Raw genomic sequence first — 11,425 nt, forward strand, 5'->3', positions numbered from 1 at the left:
TTCTATCTGTCGTAGTAGTAGTAGTAGCGGCGTCTAACTATTTTTCTACCTACCTCAATAACTAATAAAAAATAAAATAAAAAATATTTTTACAGACATTTTCAGAAAAAAAAACAACCACCCATCAAGAATGCTAAGTGTTTCTTGAGAATGAGAACTACTTCACCTCGAATTGTCGTTTCACTTTCAGCATTATAAAACACATGGAAACAATGAGGAATAAGTATGAAAACTATTTTGACTTTACGAAATTAAAATTCCATTGTTATAAAAACAAAAGCAATAAAATATTATCCAGACAGGTAGAATTGTACGTCACAAAATCAGTATCAACGGAAAATGTCCTGTAGCTGCACATAAATGTTTTATGGATTTTAGGTTTCTTTCGAAAAAAGGCAAACGTTCTTACGCAGAAATCAATATTTTTTTGGCTTCAATCACTATTAATTTTTAATTGAAATTTCTTCAATCACCAACGTCAATTAAAAAAAAAAATGAATTGATCCAATAAAACATTTAATTTATGCAATTAATTTGTTCATTAATTTTTGTTAAACCAATTAAATTTTAATTGAAAAATTTTTTAGAATACAATTGAAATTTAAATTGGAAAAATTTTGGATATATTTTTGTTTGTGCTTGTGTTGGGATATGGTGTTTATCGAAAAATTAATTAGAATATATTCTGTATTTTAATTAATTTTGTTCTTTTCCACAAGACATGCAAAGCTCAGTCTCCACGATTTATCGTTATATTACTGTGCCACTTGCCAAAATCGCCATAATATCGCCAGATCATATAACTGTCTCCCAACTAACATAAAGGGTTTTGCGTATCTAATTCGACTTATCGAAAGAAATTACTCTGTCATCTTGGGCCACCCACATGAAGGTTATACAACCTCATGTCAGAAGTGTTGTTCTGTTGTAGTTGGTTTAATAAATAAAATTTTCTTCTTTCTCTCTTTTGGAAATGCTGAAATATAAAACCTTAATTTTTTTCAAGAGCTTCCTGAAAAATGAAAACTACTTCACCACAAATTGCCGTTTCATATGTTTGTATAAACATATGGAAACAATGAGGAGAAGAGTTTAACAACAATTTTGAGTCCATGAAATTAAAATTTCGTGGTTACAAAAACAGTCGGGTAGAATTGTGCGTATCAAGTATCAACAAAAGGGGTCCTCTAGCCAAACATAAATATTTTATGGATTTCGGTTTCCTATTGGTCGAATAGAGATAGACAGATAGAATTAGATAGAAATAAGTAAATAGACAAAGAAATAAGTAGATAGAACAGGTACAGATAAGTAACTGCATTGATAAACAGATAGATAGATTGATATCGAAATACGTACGTAGAATGCATGATAGATTAAAAGAATAAATTGGAAATGGACACTACAGTTCGATTTGCATGGCTGAAAATTAACTGTTTATACTATTTTAGTCAATATCGTTGGTATGAAAAGCATATTGTTCACTAGATGCATCTCATAGAAGATTGGAACGATAACGCAAGGGAACAAAAGTGAACTTTTTTTGTGTTGATTTGAAATTTATAGCAAATTTTTACTAATGTGAGGACGCTGAATCCAAATCTGCACTTGGTTTTTTTTCTATCAGCTCGACTTTTCGAGATATACCGTTTGCAGATTTGGATTCAGCGTCCCAAATAATCTTAAAAACAATATTCAGTTCTTAATCAAGAGAACCATTGTTCCCTTGTGTAATAACCATTCAAGGAATGAAAGTGAAGAATGACGATTCCTAATTTTTTGTTCGTTTAGTGCTCCGCTTTGGGAAGCCAATCGACATTGTTTCTATGTAAAACGAAAGCAAAGCTACACCCAAAAAAAAAATTGTTAGTAGAGACAGCAGTAAAGCCTGCTGAAACAGGGAAAGCCACAGTTTGTTAAAATAACAAACATTGTCTGCTATATTTGTCTTTGGCTGAAAAACAAAAAAGGTAAACAAGAGGTTCTAAAAATCAATAAAATCACAAAATGTTTAAATTATATTTTTTGAGTAGTTCTATTGTAATTTATCTTGCATCGGCCTTACGGCTTTACAATATTGAGCAAATAAATGAAATGAAAATCCATTCTAAGAATATACGTGGCAAAAATCTCAATATCTATCAAATTAAGACATAACATCAGATCGCATTTACAAGCTTTTAAGGATATTATAGTAAAGCAATATACATGAGTGTTTTTTAATTAAAATTTATGTTTACACCAAATCAATCAAAAAAAAAAATCAATAAACAAACAATAATATAAATTGAATCATGGCATCCATTCAATTCACTGTATAGTAAAGCAGTCGTAAACAAACCTATTTGTAGAACAATGTGTTTACTTTTGATTACATTGTTGTTTATGTTGCATAAATATTTGTTTACCGATTGTGGCGAATCAGCCACATTATTGATGGAGGATTTGTTCTTGGGCTTGTTTATTACAAAGCTATGCTTTATTGAGCAAAGACTCAATTTATTTACTTGACTTTTTTTGCAAAAAGTCGACTAGTCGCCCGAAATTCTTTTGTTTTTGATTTTTTTTGTATATAAGAAAAGGTCGGAAAAAACCAATAAATAAATATCTGATATATTTTCTGTCATCTTCAGATTACATTAATGAGTTTTTCTTTTACATTTTGGTATTTATTTATTTATTTCCATTTATTCAAGCAATTGAAAGCCCTTAAAAGGCCAATTTAACTAATTACAATGTACTACCAAATTAACGACTTACAATGTAATACTACTCTAGTTACAATGTACTACTCTAATTATCTTTTATTCTTACATCAATATTGTTACATTATCACAACTTGAATTTTTACAACACCTTTTTGTACCCTGCGCCACACTGTGGAACAGGGTATTATAAGTTAGTGCATATGTTTGTAACACCCAGAAGGAGACGAGATAGACACATGGTGTCTTTGGCAATAATGCTCAGGGTGGGTCCCTGAGTCGATATAACCATGTCCGTCTGTCCGTCTTTCCGTCCGTCCGTCCGTCTGTCTGTGAACACATTTTTGTGATCAAAGTCTAGGTCGCAATTTAAGTCCAATCGCCTTCAAATTTGGCACATGTTCCTAACTTGGGTCAGAATAGAACCCTATTGATTTTGAAAGAAATCGGTTCAGATTTAGATATAGCTCCCATATATATCTTTCGCCCGATATGGACTAATATGGTCCTACAAGCCAGAGTTTTGGCCCAATATGGTTGAAATTTTCCACAGGGAGTAGATTTAGCATTATAGCTATGCGTGCCAAATTTGGTTGAAATCGATTCAAATTTAGATATAGCTCCCATATATATCTTTCGCCCGATATGCACTTATATGGATCCAGAAGCCAGAGTTTTATCCCGATTAGCTTGAAATTTTGCACAAGGAGTACAATTGGTAGTATAGTCATGTGTGCCAAATTTCATTGAAATCGGTTCAGATTTAGATATAGCTTCCATATATAATTTTAACCAATTTGGTTAAAATTTTGCACTAGGAGTACAATTAGTAATATAGTCATGTGTGTCAAATTTGATTGAAATCGGTTCAGATTTAGATATAGCTCCCATATATATGTTTTTCTGATTTCGACAAAAATGGTCAAAATACCAACATTTTCCTTGTTAAGTCGCCACTGCTTAGTCGAAAAGTTGTAAAAATGACTAATTTCCTAAACTTCTAATACATATATATCGAGCGATAAATCATAAATAAACTTTTGCGAAGTTTCCTTAAAATTGCTTCAGATTTAATTGTTTCCCATATTTTTTTTACTAAAATTGTGTTCACCCCTAATGCAATAGCCAACTTAAATTTTGAGTCTATAGGTTTTTTTAAAAGTCTATCAAATTCTGTCCACATCGAGTGATATCTAAATGTATGTATTTGGGAGAAATCTTTATATAGAGCACCCAACACATTTGACGGATGTGATATGGTATCGAAAATTTAGATCTACAAAGTGGTGCAGAGTATAATATAGTCGGCCCCGCCCGACTTTAGACTTTCCTTACTTGTTTTTTACTAAAATTGTGTTCACCCCTAGTGCAATAGGCAACTTAAATTTTGAGTCTATAGATTTTGTAAAAGTCTATCAAATTCTGTCCACATCGAGTGATATTTAAATGTATGTATTTGGGAGAAATCTTTATATAGAGCACCCAACTCATTTGACGGATGTGATATGGTATCGAAAATTTAGATCTACAAAGTGGTGCAGGGTAGACTTTCGTTACTTGTTTTATTTTATATTCTTATGTTTATTACTTTTTTACGTATTCATTTTAGATTTTACACATTTTTTACATTTAAATATTCTGTGTTCTTCCCATCTCCCCCCAATTTTTTGAGGTATATTAACAAGGTGCATGTATTGTAGATTTTACCAGTTAGGAGTAAGTTACTAGCTACACCAATGATAGCTGACAACTCCGACAAATTAAGGGCGGTATGCACATCTAGTGGAAATTTCCCATAACAAATGCATTGTTATATATTTATTAACGAAAATTTCGTGAGGCGTTATTAACTTTTTTACGTTTTTCTTCCATAAAAAAAATCCATGACAAAACTGTGTTATTGGCACCCAAAATTTTCGCAAGAGGTACATATCGGTCTTAAAAATAAACATTAAATGGTTTATAAAATTTTTTTACAATCATTGAGGTAAGAATTCCTTCAATTATTCAAGGGGTCTGACATTACAGTTTAAGTTATACTAAAGTTGACTTTCCAAAACTCTCTAAAGTCTAGAGAAAATAGACTATTTCAAAATCTGAAAACATCTAAAAAAAATAATAATTCTAAAAGAATAAAGGTTGAGTTACATATCATTCGTTAATCCGTGCGTTGATCGAAGGGTTGATATTTTCAGTTTGAAGCACTCTAACAAAACTGTTGCTTTCAAAGAGAAAATTCAACTCTTCATTCAGCAGACGCATTAACGCATGGTATGTAACTCAACCTTAACTCTTATTAAAATTCGATTTTTTGGTTCTGATTACAATGTTATTATCAGAACTCTTGATTCTGTTGTCTGTGATTTCTGTCCAGAGTTATTTGGTTGTTAACTTCTCTTTCAAATAATAGAGTTGTAAAGAAATTTGTAATTCTGGTGTTGAAGAACACTATGAATTATTCATTGCATTTGTATTATCTCAAAGTGTTAAAGTGTAAAGATAGAGAGGAATGTTTGGGAATGAATTTGTTTCTTAATACATTGTCAGAGGTCTTATTCTGGTTCTATCATTATTGATTTCTGTTTAATGTTCTTTGGCCTTTGACGCTTATGTATTCAATAAGTTGATTAGAATCTTCGGGAGAACGAGTTGTACAACATTTTTATTTTTGTATCTGTTTAGTAGTGAATTAAATATTCACTGCTGTGGTAATATTTCCAAGGTCGCGAAATATTCACCTCAAATTGTATGCATTCTATACCATTTTTTGCTATTAATTTGTCACGCTAGTGATTGGTTTTTGCCCACAAATCAGACAAACGATGACACTTTTAATGTTTTACCGCTTACATAAAGCAATTCCACCATTTTTTTACTGTTTGTTCCTTTATTCATGCATAAATCTATCTTATATGATCTTAGATATGATGGTTTGTAACTTTCTGTACCAATTAGTACAGGTAGTCATGAACGATCATGTTTGAGCCAGGTAAAATATAGAGTTATGAAATAATAGAAGTCAAAAACTTCCACAGAACCTTGCTACCCATTAGAGAGTTAAATTACTGTAATACTTTTATGTACTCAGTTGTCGGCCGAAATTGTGTTTTTTTTGCTAATGAGGCTGATTTCTTCAGAATCTATATGAATACGTTTTAAAGGTTAAAATGCATAATGGAAGCATTTTTAAATCCAATAGAATATTGGAACTTATTCAGTTTTTTTTATTTCAGGTCAAAAAATTTATTATATTCGAATGGTCATAAGAACTAAATAATGGAATTTATATATTGGCAACGTAGGTTAGGTGACAGCGCGATGTATCAGGCTCACTTAGACTATTCAATCCATTGCGATACCACTTTGATGAACTTGCCTCTTATCACTGAGTGCTGCCCGATTCCATGTTAAGCTCAATGACAAGGGACCTCCTTTTTATAGCCGAGTCCTAACGGCGTTCCACATTGCAGTGAAACCACTTAGAGAGCTTTGAAACCCTCAGAAATGTCACCAGCATTACTGAGGTGGGATAATCCACCACTGAAAAACTTTTTGGTGTTCGGTCGAAGCAGGAATCGAACCCACGACTTTGTGTATGCAAGGCTAACCATTGCACCGCGGCTGCTATAAACATGATAGGTTTTTGTGCTAAAAAGGCATAAGAAATATGATAGTGGCAATTGAAAATTGTGAAGGCGCAATTCCACTTTGTCGTTGAAGAACAATATTTAAGAGAGGTTCAAAAATATTTCTTATAAGTATCCTAATAGAAAGTATACAATTGAAAGACATTCGTTTATTCGCCCACACACACTATGTTTGACATTGAATTGATTACCCATTGGGGATAAAAACTCTATACTTGACTTAATAAATGTTTTGCCTTATCTACTTCTACTTTCACACTTGTTGTTTTACTAAGATAAGGCATTGCTTCCATATATTTACAGTGTTCAGATATTGAACATTTGGATGACAGCTGAGCAAAGACCAAGGGAGTGGATGTTGAGAAATAGTGGGATTAAAGAGCAATTGAAACCCAGGAGTGCAATGTTTGGATCTTGTCACTATCATCCACTTGCTGCTTGTGTGCTGCCAAACACGAATGGAAATAAAATTGTAGACTGTATTGCGGGGTTGTTGTAATCACAGCAGGAATGAAATGACCCACCAATATCAAACTGGAGTTGCAGGGAAAGCGACTTGAATTCCTATGTGGTATAAAATCTCCGTATTAGAGACATTATACGAGGGAAAAGAAGAAAAACAGAATATATTTCAAGTGCAAGTAATCCTTTATTAAATATAGGTGGCTCACCAGTTGGTAGTCGAAGTGCAAGTGAAGTAATTCTTGGGTTTGTACATCCGAGGATGTATCGCTAATCGTTTTTACACATTATTTTTTATCGATATAAAATTCACAATTAATAGATACAAATTAATTTTAAACTGTTATACAAAAAATATTTAAATTAGTAACGGTTGAAAATTTTAGCAATCCATTTTTTTAATAATTAAATTATAAAAATTATAAGGAAAATATAAAAAAAAAATGTCTAAACATACGTTTATACAGGTATATATTTTATATCCTTTCCCAAATTTATGAGCATGTCATATAATAATCAATACGGATAAGAAACTTTGTGTCTCTGTGTGTGCGTAGCACCCTTAGTGAGATATTGTGTTAAGGCAGCAATAACTTGATATTTATGGTTTGCATTTAGTTATGTTGTTGTATATCTTAGTTTTGTGTGTTTTTAGAATAGTATTGCTGTTGATCTTATCAATGACATTAGTTATGGTGCAAAATTTTGAGATATTTTTACTTATAAAACGTTATTTTCTTTTCATTTTTTTTTTGTCCCATCCTTGCTGAACCATTTTTGTGTTGTTGCAATTGCATTTGACAACTTTATCAATATCATGATAACGATTTATAATTCGATAAGCAAACAGGTACAATATTACCTGAAAATCAATGCTTTCTCCCGTCGACTTTAAAAACTGTCCCTTTTTTTCTCATAGTCACTGCAGTATATTTTTCCACTTTGAAAAAAAAAATTCAATATAATTTTCTAACACATTTAGAGAGGCAATCACAGTATTTGGTTTTTTGTTTTCATGTCCAAACGGAAGCCTTCAACTGAGAAAGATAGTTGTCCATATGTAAAGGGTACAGAAAGAAAAACTAATAGCGAATGTGAGAAATGTGAGAGATGATAATGAATCTAGTTGTTACTAGTATAGTTCTGGAGATCCCTATTTTGATACAAACGTAATTGGTTGTGCGATACAAAAGTAACAATTTACACACAGAGCAACAAATTTGTATTCGTTATATAAATAATAGAGTGATCAAAACCGGAGGACCGACCGGCTTATCTTCGATGGACTGGTGTTTTCAAAACCACAACAACCGGTTTTCGGTTTTGTTGTACTTGAAAAATTATAGTTTATTAAATGTTACTAACCTTTTATTATCCAAAATCCATCCTTTTATATCAACGAATTTCGCGTACTTTACTCTATCAATTTTAACAATAAAATCTATGAATGGGATGTACTTTGAAAACACATTAACAGATACACATTAATTTTAAACTGTTATACAAAAAATATTTAAATTAGTAACGGTTGAAAATTTTAGAAATCCAAATTTAGCAATCCATTTTTTTAATAATTAAATTATAAAAATTATAAGGAAAATATAAAAAAAATGTCTAAACATACGTTTATACAGGTATATATTTTATATCCTTTCCCAAATTTATGAGCATGTCATATAATAATCAATACGGATAAGAAACTTTGTGTCTCTGTGTGTGCGTAGCACCCTTAGTGAGATATTGTGTTAAGGCAGCAATAACTTGATATTTATGGTTTGCATTTAGTTATGTTGTTGTATATCTTAGTTTTGTGTGTTTTTAGAATAGTATTGCTGTTGATCTTATCAATGACATTAGTTATGGTGCAAAATGTTGAGATATTTTTACTTATAAAACGTTATTTTCTTTTCATTTTTTTTTGTCCCATCCTTGCTGAACCATTTTTGTGTTGTTGCAATTGCATTTGACAACTTTATCAATATCATGATAACGATTTATAATTCGATAAGCAAACAGGTACAATACTACCTGAAAATCAATGCTTTCTCCCGTCGACTTTAAAAACTGACCCTTTTTTCTCATAGTCACTGCAGTATATTTTTCCACTTTGAAAAATAATTCAATATAATTTTCTAACACATTTAGAGAGGCAATCACAGTATTTGGTTTTTTGTTTTCATGTCCAAACGGAAGCCTTCAACTGATAAAGATAGCTGTCCATATGTAAAGGGTACAGAAAGAAAAACTAATAGCGAATGTGAGAAATGTGAGAGATGATAATGAATCTAGTTGTTACTTGTATAGTTCTGGAGATCCCTATTTTGATACAAACGTAATTGGTTGTGCGATACAAAAGTAACAATTTACACACAGAGCAACAAATTTGTATTCGTTATATAAATAATAGAGTGATCAAAACCGGAGGACCGGCTTATCTTCGATGGACTGGTGGAAACACATTAACAGATACACATTAATTTTAAACTGTTATACAAAAAATATTTAAATTAGTAACGGTTGAAAATTTTAGAAATCCAAATTTAGCAATCCATTTTTTTAATAATTAAATTATAAAAATTATAAGGAAAATATAAAAAAAAAAATGTCTAAACATACGTTTATACAGGTATATATTTTATATCCTTTCCCAAATTTATGAGCATGTCATATAATAATCAATACGGATAAGAAACTTTGTGTCTCTGTGTGTGCGTAGCACCCTTAGTGAGATATTGTGTTAAGGCAGCAATAACTTGATATTTATGGTTTGCATTTAGTTATGTTGTTGTATATCTTAGTTTTGTGTGTTTTTAGAATAGTATTGCTGTTGATCTTATCAATGACATTAGTTATGGTGCAAAATTTTGAGATATTTTTACTTATAAAACGTTATTTTCTTTTCATTTTTTTTTTGTCCCATCCTTGCTGAACCATTTTTGTGTTGTTGCAATTGCATTTGACAACTTTATCAATATCATGATAACGATTTATAATTCGATAAGCAAACAGGTACAATATTACCTGAAAATCAGTGCTTTCTCCCGTCGACTTTAAAAACTGTCCCTTTTTTTCTCATAGTCACTGCAGTATATTTTTCCACTTTGAAAAAAAAATTCAATATAATTTTCTAACACATTTAGAGAGGCAATCACAGTATTTGGTTTTTTGTTTTCATGTCCAAACGGAAGCCTTCAACTGATAAAGATAGCTGTCCATATGTAAAGGGTACAGAAAGAAAAACTAATAGCGAATGTGAGAAATGTGAGAGATGATAATGAATCTAGTTGTTACTTGTATAGTTCTGGAGATCCCTATTTTGATACAAACGTAATTGGTTGGACTGGTGGAAATGGTGTTTTCAAAACCACAACAACCGGTTTTCGGTTTTGTTGTACTTGAAAAATTATAGTTTATTAAATGTTACTAACCTTTTATTATCCAAAATCCATCCTTTTATATCAACGAATTTCGCGTACTTTACTCTATCAACTTTAACAATAAAATCTATGAATGGGATGTACTTTGAAAAGGTTTCCAGTTTTGATTTAATTCGAGGATCCATTTTATGCCTAGAAATATAAAATTATTAATTTATTTTACAAATTTAGGAATTTATAATCAATGATCAAAAATTTATATACAAAATTCATTGTGAAACTTATTTAAATCTGAACCCAGTAGGTTAATTTTGTTTAAAAATGAAGCCTTCTACTTAATATTCTTCTTAATCGTTTTTTCGTTAAATTAAAAGCATTCTCCACGTTATCAGGCACTCGTATTACGAGGAGGATGAGAATTCGGTCAATGGACTGAGACACGTTTACAAGGGTTTAATTTAGTGGTGGATAAGTGCTAAAATGTAGAGACAGAGAACTTTTAATCAGCAACTCAGAATTACATTATTAGTCTCCAAAAAAATCTTTTGCACATTGAATCTTTGCAATGTGGGAGCCATCTTTCGTTAGCTATGGTCGGCGTAAACAAACCGGCAGTAAGTGTAATGAACCCTTTTTGATTCTTGATTATGCCCCACTACTACTACTGTAGTTTTTATTATAGTTATTATTATTGTACTATTATTATTGTGCTAATAACTATTTTTGATTTTATTGGGATCCATGCAACAGGTGAATGCGCACATTACATACAATACAATTTCACTCCATATATATTCAATTAGGAGAACTCACTATTGTTTCTTTTTTTATAACACAGCACTTCGGTTTTCATGCACTATAATTATCATAAATATTTAATTTTTTCTTCCATATTATTATTATTTTTATTGAATACGGAACCACAACAAACAGCAGTCTGCTATGAACCGCAACAAACAACGACTCCTATGTACTAGTGTTGGGAAAGTTAAGAGTATTTGATTATAAGTACTCGTAACTGACAAATAAAATAAACGCAGTTGGTGCGCATTTAATGTTTCTAAAAACTATCACTAAATCGAGACGCTTAGCATGGTACAACAATGTAATGACAGTATAATGTTGCGTTCAGAAACACGGAATATATATGCACTACCCCTGCCAACATTTTTTGAATTTGAGGACTCTTTTGAGAATCCCCACTACGTCGAAAACAATCATATACGACATCAAA

The 11,425-nt window shown here is 31.3% G+C and overlaps 1 protein-coding gene across 2 annotated transcripts in view; it reads right to left on the minus strand.

Annotated features, from left to right (window-relative positions):
- Positions 1–11,146, minus strand: part of LOC142232301 (uncharacterized) — a 38,318-nt gene extending 27,172 nt beyond the window's left edge. Inside the window, exons 1-3 of one of the 2 annotated variants that reach the window (XM_075303054.1) lie at positions 11,005–11,146; positions 10,531–10,666; positions 10,243–10,383 (exon numbers count right to left, since the gene is read on the minus strand). In XM_075303054.1, the coding sequence (XP_075159169.1) occupies positions 10,243–10,376 (134 nt within the window). In that variant the 5' untranslated portion in view covers positions 10,377–10,383; positions 10,531–10,666; positions 11,005–11,146. The remainder of the gene's footprint in view (positions 1–10,242; positions 10,384–10,530; positions 10,667–11,004) is intronic. The other variant, XM_075303055.1, reaches the window with a different exon arrangement.
- Between the last annotated feature and the right edge of the window lie 279 nt (positions 11,147–11,425).

The sequence above is a fragment of the Haematobia irritans genome, chromosome 3 (assembly GCF_050003625.1).
Source record: "Haematobia irritans isolate KBUSLIRL chromosome 3, ASM5000362v1, whole genome shotgun sequence".
In the NCBI taxonomy this organism is placed as follows: Eukaryota; Metazoa; Arthropoda; class Insecta; order Diptera; family Muscidae; genus Haematobia; species Haematobia irritans.